The sequence below is a fragment of the Battus philenor genome, unplaced genomic scaffold (genome assembly GCF_028537555.1).
Source record: "Battus philenor isolate CCGP_79_NKW_IND1 unplaced genomic scaffold, ilBatPhil1.0.hap1 SCAF_6, whole genome shotgun sequence".
NCBI classification, from domain to species: Eukaryota; Metazoa; Arthropoda; class Insecta; order Lepidoptera; family Papilionidae; genus Battus; species Battus philenor.
The window spans coordinates 3,919,333-3,935,795 of NW_027181726.1; the positions used below are offsets into that span (position 1 = coordinate 3,919,333).

General features: G+C 33.1%; 3 protein-coding genes across 3 annotated transcripts in view; 1 reads left to right on the forward strand and 2 right to left on the reverse strand.

Moving 5' to 3' along the window:
* The window catches only part of LOC137930454 (integrin alpha-PS4-like), a 95,156-nt gene extending 89,349 nt beyond the window's left edge, over positions 1-5,807 (forward strand). The window contains exons 21-25 of the mRNA XM_068773707.1: positions 605-755; positions 1,964-2,042; positions 3,084-3,198; positions 4,656-4,727; positions 5,483-5,807. Of these exons, the coding sequence (XP_068629808.1) occupies positions 605-755; positions 1,964-2,042; positions 3,084-3,198; positions 4,656-4,727; positions 5,483-5,605 (540 nt within the window). The 3' untranslated portion in view covers positions 5,606-5,807. The remainder of the gene's footprint in view (positions 1-604; positions 756-1,963; positions 2,043-3,083; positions 3,199-4,655; positions 4,728-5,482) is intronic.
* An 815-nt stretch (positions 5,808-6,622) lies between these two features.
* On the reverse strand, positions 6,623-11,500 carry LOC137930583 (C-type mannose receptor 2-like). The gene is made up of 5 exons (XM_068773878.1): positions 11,412-11,500; positions 9,533-9,820; positions 8,835-9,002; positions 8,046-8,306; positions 6,623-6,811 (listed from the first exon to the last, which is right to left on the reverse strand). Exons 1-5 carry the CDS (start codon positions 11,437-11,439, stop codon positions 6,633-6,635), a joined length of 924 nt encoding a protein of 307 aa, XP_068629979.1. The 5' UTR covers positions 11,440-11,500; the 3' UTR covers positions 6,623-6,632.
* A 1,012-nt stretch (positions 11,501-12,512) lies between these two features.
* nmo (serine/threonine-protein kinase nemo) overlaps positions 12,513-16,463 on the reverse strand; it is a 156,148-nt gene continuing 152,197 nt past the window's right edge. Inside the window, 1 exon segment of the mRNA XM_068773304.1 lies at positions 12,513-16,462. Coding sequence (XP_068629405.1) covers positions 16,341-16,462 — 122 coding nt within the window. The 3' untranslated portion in view covers positions 12,513-16,340.

The following is a 16,463-nucleotide window of genomic DNA, read 5'->3' on the forward strand; positions in this document are numbered from 1 at the left end:
CACCTCCAATGATATCTATGGCGAGATATACCAAAATTGCTACACTTGACAAGCGGATTAGCGATTGCTATATGGTATTATGCTACGCATTTCCTCTTTCCTCTGAAAATCTGTTAGCAATGCTAATTCTATATAAAGAATGCACAAAGTGGCAATTACGTAACATTGTTTTTGGGACCCGTGAGCTACAATCGACAATCGACCAAAAGTCTCAGTCCTTTATCACTGGGCTGCCACTACTCATAAACAGTATATATACGAAATCATTTCTTTGGAAAATCGATAAATAGAATAACATAAGTTTAGCGCCAGAAACAATTTTATAATATTTGCCTATAACTTCGGGCTTAAAATTTCAAAATTTACAATTCCTTAGCCTTTATAATAAAATAAATTATTATATTATATATTATAAAATTATATATTATAAAAAATATATATTATAAAATTGTTCGTTTCCTTAAAGCTTCTTATTTTAATCTACCTTATCTTATTTATCTTAGCACCACACATACCATATAACAAAAAAATATTTAATAAACAATCATTATTAAATAAATAAGTATATTCAATATTAAAGAAATACAATATTTTGTTTATACAGATTTATATGGACAATCAGAACTCAATGTGTAATAAAATTTCAAATGCTGGAGAAACGAATGGTACAATTGTGAGTTGTCCCATCGCTGAGATAAGAAGAAACCAAAAGACATGTATAATGGTTAAATTGCGTGTCTCTCCCTTACCTAAAGGTATGTTTGTGACCAATATGTGTTAGTTATTCTTACACATCAGGCCTCATTTGAAGGCTTGCTCAATAAGCCATGACTATGCTCGAGATATCTATACGAAATCAAATTAGAAATGAGGAATTCCGTAGACGAACGAAAATAACTGATAGTCTAGCGGATTGGCAATGGGCAGGTCACATAGTGCGTAAAACAGATGGCTGCTGGAACTTCGAATTGAGTGAAGATCACGGACCAGAAACAATAGCGTATGGATGTTTATCCATAAGACATAAAGACGATCTCGGTAAGATTGCTGAAAGACGCTGGGTGCAAGCCGCTTCAAACAGGTCCTGGTAGAAACCTATGGGGAAGGCAAATGACCAGCAGCGGACATCTTACGGCTGAAATTATGATGACGACTGATGATTGTTCACCACCAAAGCACCTATAATCCCTCCATTCGTCAAGCAAGTGGAAGCATTGTGCGACTTGTTGTAACTTGATACGCTAACTTGAACATATTTGACTCAATATCGTGAACCTAAATCTATCTTTTAGTATTAATTTTTATTTCCCTGAATTCTTAAAATCACCGCAATCAAGTTATTGTGAATAACAAATCTTAATATCTAGATTAACCTCTTGATACCTCAGTTATTCATATTAAATGTCATCGGAAGAATGTCAGAAGAGCCAAATTTAATAGAAACTAGAATTTGATTGAGCTATCTATGGCATCCTTAAATCTATGAGATGATCATATCATTTAGAAAAATCTTTAGATTGTAATAGGACTACTAAGACGTTTTTGTTTAATAAATTCCTTAAATTCATTATACGAGTTATTAATTATCATTTTTTATAAATTTGTATTTATAAATATATTTATAAATATGTAAAAAAACTTATTTATTAATATGTAAAAATAGCTGTTATTACAAAAAAAAAACAGTTATTAAAAACATAGCAGCGCTAGTTTCATTAGTGTGTATTACTTATTGTTTTGTTTACACAGTTATTTAAATTGCACTAAGCAAAAAATTGTTACGAAAGAGTTTATTAAGAATACAAATTTAAATACATTAGCAGCACTTTATTGAAATTTTTATTACTGTAAAAATCTAAATGAAACAATAAATTTAGAACGAACTAGCTAAACCCTTAGAGGTAGAACGCGTGATCTAAACTTTTATTTTTCAACAACTTATAATGTTTCGTTTAATTTGCAGATATATTTGATAACGACAAAGATTTCAATGTGGTGACACATTTTCGTTTGCTTCAAAACGGTGAAATAAAATCAATAAGGTAAGTTTATAAAGTAAACAAAAAATTAGTAAAATCTTTTTTTAAACCGATCTATTACGACCAGTAAACTTGCCATTTGTTATTCTGCTTTAAATGAGTACGTTTGTAAATAATAGTCAAAAGATTACTAATGTAGAAATATATTAAGATATTTCTTTCATATTTGAATTCGAATTCTGTTCCGGAGCTAGTAAAGTAATAATTGTATATGAATTGAAATGAATTGAAAATACAATAATATTTATGGAATAGTATTTTATAATCATATAGCCATATCCATCGTACACTAGAAAATTTTGTTTGCTTTTTAATATTCCCAATACTGACGTATCTCTTCTCAGAGAGAGGATCTGAGTTAGAATCCACTACACTGATTTTTTTATCGTAAGATGTTTTTCTTTACAATTTATAAGCAATTTGGATGTTTTATTTTTAAAAAAAAGTACGCTTTTGGTAAATTTTTTGGTCTACGATTCTCGCCATAAGGCTAAACACTCTGACTATATTACCTATAATTTATAAAACAAGTTTTATGAATTATAGGGCAACAGTGATTTACAGAATCCATGGTCACGAGACTGACTAGTTTTTCCGAAGTATATTTGACATCTAGAACTTTTCAAGTGTCTAAATGTGTAAGCCACACATTTGTTGTTGTCTAACGTACGGTCATTTTTATAATGTACTTAGTAAATTTTAAATGCTTTGTCACCTATAAAGGAACAAGTAACGGTAGTATTATTTATACGGGAATTTACACTACATTTACCATCATCATTTATAATTAGTGACATGACACTCGAAAAGTTGAGAAAATGAAAATAAACTGCATTATTCCGTTAAAAAATAATTTTATTTAATTCAATATTCGCGTAAATCTAATTAATAGTTTCTAAGCAAATGTGTTATTAATGTTTTCTTTCATCGTTTATGGCAAATGGCAATGTAATTAACACTGTGTGCTTCCAGGATATCTGAACTGTGACTTGCTTGATTGTCTTACAGATATATTCAAAATATTTGTATGATACTTGTTTTCAGTGCCAACAGTACGCTTGTGAAGCTTCCAGAGGTCCAGATTCCGTTCTGGGTGTACGCAAGCGTCGTGATAGTCACGGTGCTAGTGTTGATTATTCTAGTGATCGTATTATACGAAGTAAGTATACTTTTACATTTTTAACAATATAACTTTGATACTATTTTAGTAATAACTTTATCTGTCTGATGGACTTGACTGAATGTTTCAAAAATCAAGTCTAACTGCATAATGCAAGGTATCGTGCAAACGGCAGATAGGCAAACCCTATAAAATCTAATCCAAGTCATATTTTAACCGTCAGTTAAATTTAGATGTAATTTTACGTACATAGTTTACCAAAAAGGTACTTTCGTATTATTTTTTGTTTTTCATTCACAGAGTTATACATGCTAAAAATGTTAATATTTATATTTACAGTAATAAAAAATAAACATACCAAGGCGCATATTCCTTTATTTTAATAGCAATAAAAAATAATGTAAAATACGTGATCAGATTTTTTAAATAATTTCCAAGGGTTTGTTTACCTTTTTTTGTCACGTGAGAAAATCCTTACTTAATAATACTTCAGTTGCGTGAGCATCGAAAGGATTCTGCCATAAATCTACCAGATAAAACTTCACGGTTTTCTTTGCAACATTTTCCCATAACTACACTTAATCACAAAGACGCAAACTAGGTTAGCTCATGCGCGGTGGCGCGCGCAGCCAGGACTTTCGTGCAACGGGTCACCCCAAATCCGCCGTCATTGCCTTGATTTGGGTTGGAGGATTAGTTCCTTTTGCCTTATCACCTGATTTCGGTTCGACATTGATTAATGGAACATTTGTAAATGTATTTTTTTAATGATTATAAATTTCTTTTCTCGGTTTAAACCCGGATGATTTTAATTCAAATCGAGATGTTCCGACGTTACCTATTTATTTATGTGCTAAAATTATGGAAACCGCTTAAACGAGTTACTAAGAAATAAATAAACAGAAGTAACTTTCTAAGGTGATTCTTATTACATACATGTAGTAGTTTGCCATGTCAATCACACGGGAAGAATGTTTTCAAGATTTTTTCGATACAAAAAAAATACTTTCCATATTAAGCCAATAGTTCATCTTTAGGTATATATGCTGGAATATTAAGACTATATTAAGTAGTAGTTTCAGCCTAAAGACGCCCTTTGCAAAGCATAGGGCATAGGCCTCTCCCAAATATATATGGCTGATATAACATAATCGCCACTATTGGTAGGCAGGTAGGTGATCGCAAAGTGGTATTATGGTACGCATAGAACGCTACTGCCCATCCTCAGGAAACTTGTTTGCGAGCAGTGGCAATCCTATATAATCAATACACAGATTGTGAATCATATTAGACTGAATCTTAGGAATCGAATCCGAGACCTTCTATCGTAAGTCTCAGTTCTAACCGCTAAGCTACCACTGCATCTTTAGTAAATAAAAAAAATCTTGAGTAGAAATTTTATAAAATTAAATTTTAACATATCGTTAAGGAAAACATACAAAATAATATTGAACGATAAAATGATTAATTTCATTATTACTTTCTTGTTCCTCTAGTGTGGTTGCCTACGAAGGAAGAAAAAGGTGCTGCTGAGAAACCTTAAGAAATCTGTTAGAGAGCAGAACATCGTAAGTCTCACTTACACTTCTTTCCTTATTTATTTATGTATGTACTGTAAGGCTTCACAGCTAACAAGTCACATATAACAGAATATAAACATTAATACATACACTAAGCCAGTCTCGAAGTCAATATGAAGTAAAATGATAGAGGATACGGCGGCATGTTCAGTGCGTGGTATGTGTGTTTGTTTAGTAATACAGTACACAATATGTTTTTTTTTTTTTGTCGTTTACTTGTCCGCGTTTGATGACAACTTGAAAACAACGATGTGATCGAAGATGAAGCACGCAGGCTCAGTAAGTACCTCTGACCCTGAAGAGACCTGGATTATACTCGGAAAGTAAGGAACCCGGCAGGTCGTTCCATATTCTGGCGGATCAGAAAATATCGGAAATGTATGGTATATAACTTAAAGGTCATGCAAACAAAGCAAGCCAAAATCGTTCATTAATTGGACTTTTAATAATTGTGTATTTTAGTTTAAATTTTATTATTTCTTAAAAAAAAATTTTTTGTGGAAGAATCGAGTGGTACCGGAAGGTTCTAGTGAGAAGTATTTCTAGGATTTTAAATTGAAATGTTTTTTAATTACATTTAGAGATCACTAAATAACTTAAATATGAAATTAGTAACTTTGTAAGTATTAACATTGCATTATTGTAATGAAGATTCATAGTGTTGTGGTTGCCTGTTACGTGTAAATATAATTGGCGATCTAAAATAAAAAAAAATAATAACCTTAAATTTTATTTTGTTACAGAGACGAACGATTCATTTACGGGAGAGCTTGCGAGCAACCAACAGTAATGCTAACGAACAAAACAATCTCATAGATTCAGAGGATAATCACAAACATTGTAATAAAGCAAAAAAAGATTCATAAGTCATTGGTTAAATACAAAATAGATTTCAGCAGTTTTAATGTTACATTTACTTCTTTAGATAGTCAACGTATGAACAGACTTTAAATCGTTTAAACCAGCGTACATCTTTTGAAATATAATTATTAATTTGTTAACTTAATATGGGTGATAAGTTATAGGTGTAAATTTGAAAACGCTGATTCTAATCACCATGTGTAAAGTGATCACTCTGAACAATTATGAGATTATTTTATTATGCAAAATCAATTTAACAGAAAAAAAATTATTTGAAAATAATGTTATAACATTGTTGACGTACCCAAAAGTCGAACTAAACTGTTTGACAGCATGTTTTTGTTGAGAGTCACTAAGATTTGGAACGACCTGCCTGGATCTATTTTTCCTGATGAGTTGAACTCTGGAGCCTTTAAGAGTAGAGTGAACAGAGTTCTTTTAGATGGGCGTGTACCATTTTTGTCTTCATCTACACTTTCCATCAGGATGGAAGACAAACACCTATTCCTTTATACAATGTTAAAAAAATAATATTCATTTACTTTTTGTATTGGAGTACGACAGTTCCATAACGTCTGGCACTAGGCAAACAAAGTCTACTAGAACAGATTGTAAAAATAATTAATTAAAATTTCGAACTTTTTATAAACTATATCAGTATCACTTTATTTATTAGTTCTGAAATTATTGATAGCAAATAAGATTCATTGAAACCTTCAAAGCTTTTGCAAACCAATTACGCTGTATATTAAAAGATGTATATAGTACATAGAGTAGAAGTGCAAAATAAACAACAAACTTAAATATATGCTAATTTAATAATATCTTTTTTTATAAATGACATACGTCTGGTAATTACATATCTATTAAGAATGTATGAGACGATAAGAATAAGTCTTAATTTTAACTAAAAATTTTACAATAACAGAATTAAATTTTGAATAACAACAATGATAAAAGAAGTAAGTTAGTTTGTCATCAACTGTACGAATTAGAAATAGAAACAAAATTTACATACATTTTATAAAATTATTACGAATGATTATTTTGTTTGATCTCCTTTTCGCACATGTAACCGTGCTTTTGGGAGCACTCTATGTCATTGTAGGTACCTTCATTCTTAAATATGCTGCCGCAGTATTCGTTTTTGTGAGCGTTGTTTGGCTCGCCGGGCGCCCATACATCGAATCCCGCCTCATTTAGCGTTTGATCTGCAATTTTATTTATATCCAACTTAATATGATCACATTTCATATTTTGACGGTAAAATTTTCATGACACCTCTTAGGTATTCCTTCTGTACTGCATCTAAACAGAATTTATTGCTATGCGAAATGCTTTTAAGCACTTGATAAATCTTTGAGCGTTAGTAAAACATATTTTAAAATTCGAAAAGAGAACTATTTCGTTACATAATTCTGGCATTTTACAAATTTGTGGCTACTTAAAAAGGAATGAAAAGTTATTAATTATAAAAATGATAAATTTTAAACGATCTTCGTTACGATCTCAGTTAGCGACCAAGACACGATACTTCAGACTTGAGTTACCCTCTACGAAAAACTTTGTAGATTATAGTTACAAAATTCCGAAAAAGCTGTTGTTGCTTTCGAAAATGCTGTGGCCTAATGCTTGACTTCGTCGAGTTTGTAAATCTTTTTATACAATGCTTTGGGCAATGTACATAATGCATGCTTTACAAATGGATTCCAAGGAAAGTTTTGGTAACTACTCTTAGTAGTAAAATTGTCCAGCAATGTTTATGTATTAGGAGTTAGTACACTTCATATGACTTCACACCTTGGGAATCCGTCTTCAGACCAACTCAATGTTAATTAAATATATAATTGTACATTCTTTGAGACATGTAAATAATCTTGCAGAGTTCTTCTCAGATCTGAGGCATTTATCGTCAGAACGGATGGTAGACTCATTTTGATGTCATTAAGAGATTATAATCCATATGACGAATAGAGAAATCTTGTATTCTAAGTCGAAGTGTAGTAAAATCTCTGAACAGTCCACTGCATAATCTACAAATCAATTGAAATTTGATAGTGAGATTTTACAAACTAATAGTATTCTTAAAACTCTCAGACGAATCAATATCTAAAGTAGGAACTATTGATGATATTTCGTTAAATATTAAAGTGAAATTAAAATACTTCCATAGTGTATTATACTCTAGTCTGATAGTGTCTAATCTAGTAAAATATTTAATAAATTTAGGCGTTACCTTACGGAAGTCCATCCTAAGTAAGAAAGGGACTAATATACAATGAAGTGCACCGTTAATTCACTCTGTGAATTACACTGAGTGAATTAACGATGGTACGACTACTGCTGCATAGCGGAAGTAGCTATATGTTAGTCCTTTTCTTATCTAGGATCAGGTTCATTCAACTGGTCATGTAATTTTTGGTAGAAAAAGTGAATAAAACGTACTGAATATAGTTTTGAATACTCTCTGCGTGTCGTCTGCAGTTTTTCTCGCTCTAATACCGGCGAAGATAAACCAGGGTTGTAAAGAGCCCTGGGCAGCGACCGCTGCGTTGCTTATGTTGTATACCAACTGCTGTTCAGCTACGGAGTTCAACACGACGAGGTGTGCACCTTCCGCGGCGCATTGCGCATACGCTTCGTTCCACGTGACGGCGTTCTTAGAAATCTTATAACAACTGCCAATGCTTTCGTAATACTCGTAATCTATCAACAAGAAATATCAACATTAACTTCTATCCTTGCTTTTGATACCCAAATAATATGTTAATAATTTATTTGCGTAAATAATGCTGTGAATCATAAATGTAACTATTCAAATCATTCCTTATTGCAAACAGTAAAATTATTATACGCATAAGTTCCAGAAAGACAATTTATTCTTTGACTTTCATTTCTTAGTTTTAAATGTAACATTAAAAGTATATTATTAATTCATTCTTATTACAGCATCCCAGAGTTTTTAGTTCAACGAAATTTTCGGGCCTTAAGTTGTTGACACATTTGCAGGACTGGTATCTCGTATGATGTTTACATCAAGCATTGTTAAATTTAATTTAAAAATATCAACTGTTGAATTTCTTGCCAGCTCTTCTCAATCCAAGACAGTGGTAGCTAACTCACGGACTGACAACAATGATCTTCTTATAATGTTAAAAATAATTTATGATACAGAATTGAGTGTAATAAGGGTATTTTGAATTTAAATTAGGAACGATATTGAAGATACCGCACCTTTGCCGTAAACGTTGCAGTGTTGGTTGTACGGCGCATCTTTAGCTTCAACTTTGCATATAAATGGTAAACTGTTTGTGCAGAAAGTAGATTTCGTAGACCCTTCACTAGTCAGCACTTCACATTCCCTCCGACCGGGTTGATTCGACGACGAATCAAGATCTTCTACTGTAAAAATAATTTATTTATTTTCTTATATAAGGAACAATTATTATGTAGATAACAAATTCTTAACAAAAACAGACAACAGTAAAATACAGAGTAAAGAAATAACAGCTTTGTTCTTTGATAATTTTTCCTCCTTTTGATACGCCACCTATTGCTATGTTCTGGAGTTATAATGTTTTATTTACACGATGATTACCGATGATGACTTATGGATAAAGATCACGTGGCGAGATTGAATCAGCATAATGAGATCTGCTGAAGAATCAAGACTACCGACATATGTCGAATGGATGAGACATATCGCTCATGCAACTGACGGATGTGATAGAAAGATTTTCTTATAATGACCACGAGACGGTAGGCGTTTCGAGGGAAGTTCCCCCTCGAAGTGGACTGACGACATAGTCAAGATTGCTATCGTTGGATGCAGAGAGCGTAAGACCGATGACGATGACCATTGCCATGTTCAGGTGGTATAGCCATTTACAATAAGATAAAAGGTAAGATAAAAGAATAATAGAATAACTAACATTTAATTATCGGATGGTCTTCAGCAGGATCGTGGTCTAATCCGTCCGCCCCTACGTATACCATCTCCGCAATGTCCGGAAACTGTTTTAGCATTCCATGAAGTTGTCCTATGTCGTCCGGAGACGTTGGCGCCATTAGTTTCGCTCCCTCAGTTTCACACGTAGAATGAGCTTGAAAATTGGGCACCCACTCGGTATGCAGCTTGTAAAATGCATCCGTCTTATAGTTGTACTCATAATCACTTCTATATTGTTTATTCTGTCGTGGCCGACTCGCTGCAGCGAATGCTGAAGATAAAATAACTTTATAGCCAAAGTGAAAAGTTTCATTTCGTTTTTAGATCAAAATAATTCAGTTTATCACATAAATACTCTAATTGTTTTCCAATTACACTTACATTCATTAGTTATATGAGTGAATTATCTACATTATTTTTTATAATCTGTGCCTAGTCTTGATTTCTTGCAGTATTGATTAACGCATCACACTAGCCCAATGTGCACCAACGTAATTCCCTCTACGAGAGAAACATTACCCAGTGTTGTGTTAAATCAGTAAAATTACTGCCAAAATGGCCTCTGTAGATTCCGCAGGTTCGAATGGGCAGATCGCAGAGGTCACTCAAAAGGCACACAAAACCTCTGTTAAGGTAGTGAGTCACGAGGGTTCCCTGTTGAAGTCTTGGTTTGATACATACAACAGTTTGACAGGATTGGAAGGTCACTGAGCAATTTGATCAATAAGACGAATACTCCATAGACCAGGATTTAATGGCCCCTTGAAGGAACCTCGGCTTGGATTGTCACTCGATAAGCTTTTCGATTGAATGGCGCCTGAGATTACCATACCTCGATTTGGTTGCTATTACTAACTTCGACTAACATTTACTATCACTACGGAAATCGACGAAATGTCGGAAAAAAACTTTTAGTGCAAAAAGCAATAGCTACACCGTTAACGCTCATACACCCGACGGCCACTAGTGTTGACTATTTGTTGCTGCCCATCTTCTGAAAACTTTGTAAACAGTGGCAATCTTTTATAATTAATTCACAAGTAAATTATATAAGATTGCATCCCAGGAATCGAACCCAAGCTCTTTGATCGCAAGTCTCAGTCTATTACTGTTACAACAGCCACTTTTATATGTAAAATAATGTTCTTATTTTATTGTAAATAATTAGATTGAATAGCCACATGTTTCCTGATGATGTTTATTATAACTAGGTATTTACGCGTCGATACAGTACAAATATGATGATAAAGTAAATGCTAAAATTATCTCAAATAAACAATAACATAGTTCTCGCTGGAGTATATTTCTACTGTAGTTAAGGAGAGAAATGGATTTTTTCTTTTATTAAGATTAGAAATAAGGAAAGAAGTGTTTTTTTAACTCACAATTATTTATTTATTTAGTATTTTTATGTGCCCGGTGGTAAATGCCGGCCCGGGCAAGCAATAAATAGTATATAGTAGAATTGAATATAGCAGAATTATTAGTATGTGAAAAAAAAACATACATGTGGTATTATAAAAACACAGGATGGTAAGTTTAAATCAAATATATAAATGTCATTGTTTCCTAAAGTTTTAGTAAATAAAGTTCATAATAGTATTATATTTCCAGTCATTATGTAAAGCTTTAATATATTATGAAGTTAAGGGAACTAGCTTCTACCCCAAAAATTATTTAACTATTTTTGCTTTAATTTCGAAAATATATGTTAGCATTAAAAAGCCATACATTAGAATTAAGAACAGAAGTTAATACTAAATAATGTTTTGCGTCCACTTGACAACATAAACAACAAAAGAGAAAACAAAGTAGTAGTTTCGTAAAAGTCAATCACTTCATAAGAAATAAAAATAACTTACCAAACAAAATAACGAATAATAAACGCATAATAAATATTTAATACACTAACGAGTTTCTTCTCGGAGTCAATAAGTAGAAATAACCATAAATAAACAATTGAGATTCAATACTGAGTAAGGACCGAACTGATAAGGCGTTGGTACTAGATAAAATTTTTCAAAGAGAAAATGATCGTTGTTATTGTTTAAAGTTTCTACAATTTATTTAAATTAACTGTTGCATATATCTTTAAGTAAAATAAAAATAGTTCTATGATCGTTACAATATCGTAGTTACACTAATTACTTTACTGCTGTTAAACAGATTGTATTTAAAAGATTTTGATTAGTTGAAATTGGCTTTCATCATTATTAATTTCTGTCTAAAACTTTTAATAATTACAAAATATTAAACTTAGATATCAGATTCAAAGGCAGGAGCCAAATGAGTTGGAAGAACGCTTAACTTAGACCTCTACAGAGTAACAAAGTTCGAAGCGTTCCACCGGCGGTTACATAAGATATTCCGTCATATCGAGAAGCCTCCAAGGTCTGAGGTCCCTTGGTTGCTTTATAGAGTGACTAAGAGTCCACACAGAGAGATCTTGATTCTTCGGAGTTACCCAAGCGCCAAACTTCCGCTGGTCTCTATTATGAAATAGTTTTTTCTTTAATAAGTACGTACATTTAAACTTTTCAATGTTTTAGGATCGGCAATACTAACTTTATATAGATTAAGTAAAGTATTTATAATTTTACTTAATATAAATATTACCTCAATTGCACCGCCATACAGAAAGTAATATGTTACAAAGAGTAATTCCGTGAATGTAATATCACACACGGATTATAATCACGTTAAGCGAACCTAATATTTCGATATTGATTAAAGCTTTTTACATTTTATAGACAATGAGGCTTTTACTCGGTAACACTACAGTCCAAACGTAAATGAGTTATACATTCATACCTTTAAAACTTTAAAATCTATAAGCAATCAGCCTCTACATTTTCGGTACTTTGTCTTCTTTAAGAGAAGTATTACGGGTCAACTAGTCCCCATACTCTTGGTCCATCAGTGAGTTGGATAAGGTAAGAAGTATCAAATAAAACACAGGTAGGTATATATGCAGTAATTTTATTGTTAGAGTGCAGCGAGCCTCGATGTTACAGCTGCTACACGGCTCGCGCTCTACGTACCGCCGACTGCACTATGCATGGCAAACTGTCAGAAATCGCGCTGTCACTTCAATGCCACAGAATACATCGTTCCGTTTATACAGATTAAAAATTGAACAATTATAAATTGCCTACTTGCTGTTGAAAGTTGTTAATGTTATTCTAATATCAAGAATAACAACGATTTAAAGATTAATGTTAAATATGACATGAATATTTTAAATTTTAAACAATAAATTTTCTGAATTACAATTTCAATCTTACGTACATTAGGGTATATTAAAGGGTTGACATTGTTTAGAAGTTTTTTTTTACAATTCAAATATCAAATAAAGTTTATTAATGATGTACTATGCGAGTTTAGAAACATGACAGTAAGGACAGGTAATCTGCGGTGCGGTCGGTCGACGCATGACGCTACAAAATTATTACAATCATTTTGGCAGTTCGCAACAATGGTAAAATGCAACTAACTCCGTACACGACAGACATACAATCAAGTATATTTACAATCACCTCCCACTTGTCAATCGTCTGAACAAACTAAATCACAATTCTATAAAATTCACCGTTCAATTAACTAAATCCCGCTATACATAGGAGATACAGACGTCGCTATCGCAAAGCAAACATTCCAACTAAGTCTTACAATAAACGTTTCCTTGTGGGCGTCACACGAGAATCAATACAGCCATTTGATATTAATACCTAAGCAATAAGAGTAACTTAAACCAACATCAGTGCAAGAAATAACTACTATATACAAGAAGACTGGTAGTAATTAAATTAAAAATGTTTTACTTTTACATTAAGAAAACTGTTGTTTTTCTTACATTTTATTTATTTTTTTTTTGTTTATTTTTGTATATAAGAGGTACAATACGAAACTAAGTGGGCGCGGTTACACGACAAACTAAGAACAGAATCAGCTTAATTATAAGTCTTATTATTTTATTTGTTAATATTTACATAAGAAATAATGGAAATACCTTCCTTTACGTGCCTCTGCAGATATTCGAGGGTGCTCATATTATATTCTAAAAGGGCCGTGACTAAATAAATTGTGTGTTAAAGTTATAGAAAACATACACGAATGTGAACGCCTTAAAACTAAAGATCACTTGTGTTAAAAATGAATAGTGTACTTAAAACTTAAAGTATACGAGATCCCTGAAAGTCTGGAAACGCATTACGTACAATTACATATAAAAAGAAATCTTATGCCCGATGACGTCATCATACACTCGCATCGTCCCGCTAGAGTCGCGAGAACCGTCCGTCCGTCTCAAATATTCCGTTAATAACATTTCCTCGTCGGAACTGCTTGCATCCAAAATATGCTACACTCGTATGACATCAAAGTGACATAACCTGATATAACCGCTATCAACACTACATAGTATCCCAACAGCATTATGAAGTAAAGCGATTCGTAAGCGAACGTTTAAAATCAAGACGACAATGTCTATACGTACATATAACAATAATTACTCATCTATATGTACAGCGAATCGGTGTCCAGTTCGGTCATTTGTGTTTATCAGAGTCCAATAATTACGCCTAACGGATCACAGTGACAGTTATCTGAAATAAGGCAAGGTGGGGTCTGTCGCGAGCCGTGAACTACTTTACTAAATGTACACTAGATGGCGTTGTTAACAAAAAACATTTTATACTGGGAAAAATAGTTGAATGACAAATATAGAAATAATTAAACCGCAAGCCTTCAAGTCGGTTTTTACACGCGTACTGCGCCATCTAATGATAACGTTTAAGTAAGTAGTAAACGCGGTCGCGCCTCCTTTGTACCATCGAAACGACCTTGTTTGAAACGTTGCGCGACTGCTATGGAAATAACGTTAATAAATTCACAATAATTATTAGCGTCTACATTGTGCTGGCAACTAGTAACTTTCCTTCTCTCACTATAAAATCGGCCCGATCAGTATCGCAAAGAATCAAACAAGGAAGCCAACCTAAGTGTGCTGATTGCTACAACTGCTTACATTCCAAACGATACTAGAGCTTAATATTAAAACTACAGCATTATCTATTTACAATTCATTATTTTTTATACTTTTATATAGTTTTGAACTAGTTTTAAGGCTACGACGTCTCGACACACACAAATCCATATACTAGTACATGTTAGCAGCATGATACATATCCTCGAATCTAGGTCAACGTACGGAAATATCAAATACTGTTACTAACTTTTAGTACGAAATACATTTATATTCCTCAACGAAAGAATATTCACGCACACTAACACACCGAAATACTTAACGACAAACCACTAATATAACTATAAATGCTTGAAATACAGGTGTATTTAGTACATTTACAGACAGCGCTACGGCAACAGCGCTTGAAAATAGTATTCATACATTCGCTATTGCCTTTTACGACCTTCCCACTGTCGCTCTACGTCTTACCAGTCAAAAATAAAAGTATTAACTTCGATAAACTGACATCCGAAGGTTCTATTTTCAAACAAACCTATCAGTTCCAATGCTTTTGCACTGCTGTTCGCTGATTGGCTGATTTTCAAAAACGTTTATTTCAAAATTAAATCAAAATGTTTCATGTCCATAGAGTACAATGTCAATAATTCTAATACTATCTAACCTATGTAAAAATGTTCAGTCGATGTTACATACAATGGTGTTCAGGAGTTATATGCTTATTAATACAACAGTTGAAAGCCGTGTGTAGGTAAGGCTATCTAGTATAATGGTTTTAAGTGTTTTCACTATCGTTTAAGTACAAAACCAACATCAGCACACGACTTTAAACTTGGAATATACTCAGAATATATCGAAACTAAGAATATAATTGATTTAAAACTAAAATCTTATACGTCATTACTTTTATAAAGACTATATTGCAACGTCTATTGCTTGCAACGTCAATCAAAAAAACAAAAAAGGCTTCCACTGACGTAATTCAGTTACGTATGTATATTTAAATGGAACCAAAAATAATTAAACACTAACTAACCTAAGTGAAGCGTGTCACGTGATCACTTGAAAGTGACCACGCCAAGTGCTCAACTCCCGCTAATGACCAATCTCTCCACGTACAAGTGAAATCAGTTCGGTGGCGCCGGACATTCGTCCCTATGATTCGTTGTATAAAGCATATTATCGCGTACAGCAATACACCTACTGCGCTCGCTACACTAGATTGTTGCCGATTCGTTACACTATATTCACAATGAATCCGTCTACACCTAATTTACTTGGCATAACACCATATACACTAAACATCGGAAAGAAAGAGGACAAAAATATTTGGTAGTGACGTCACACGAAGCGAATTCTTGCTCCTAGTCATACATAATTCTAAATTAACATTTAAATTTAGTTTCCATTTGTAAGAAAACCTTTTAAAATAGCTTGTAATGTAAATTGGTGTTCGTTAAGATTGGAAGTCACAATGATGAGGTATGGTGCGGCATTTTGATTGTATATAGAAACAGATGAGTCTAGTTAAGCTGAAATACGAACGAAAGATTTAAGCGCTCGCAATAGCGGTAAAGTAGGCTTTTAATATACTATTATACACACAAAATACCCATTCTGAAATGGGCACTTAACTACACTCATCTTAACAATAGTCTACAAAATAAACCAAACTATGTTGCAAATGTCGTGACGTTTGTGATGACTGGACGAACGATTACGTCACCTTTGTTTAAATCAAATTAATAAAATTAATGTCAAGAAAGCTATTACACTGAAAAATAAAATGTCCAATCACCACAGAGCGTTATACAAAAATGAGACCAGTGACGCGGCTAATAAAGTCGGTTATCGTGTGTCGGTGTATTCGGCGCGTCGCTTGTCGAAGCCGCGCTTGGATTCGCGTCATTCCCACTGGTGCGGGGATGGC

Excerpts from the sequence above, each read along its gene's own strand:
- LOC137930583 (XM_068773878.1), bottom strand. The coding sequence starts at position 11,439 with ATGCGTTTATTATTCGTTATTTTGTTTG. Across the intron at positions 9,003-9,532 it reads AGACCATCCGATAATTAAAT|TAGAAGATCTTGATTCGTCG; the intron begins GTTAGTTATTCT and ends TTATTTTTACAG. Across the intron at positions 6,812-8,045 it reads AGTATTCAAAACTATATTCA|ATCAAACGCTAAATGAGGCG; the intron begins GTACGTTTTATT and ends ATAAAATTGCAG.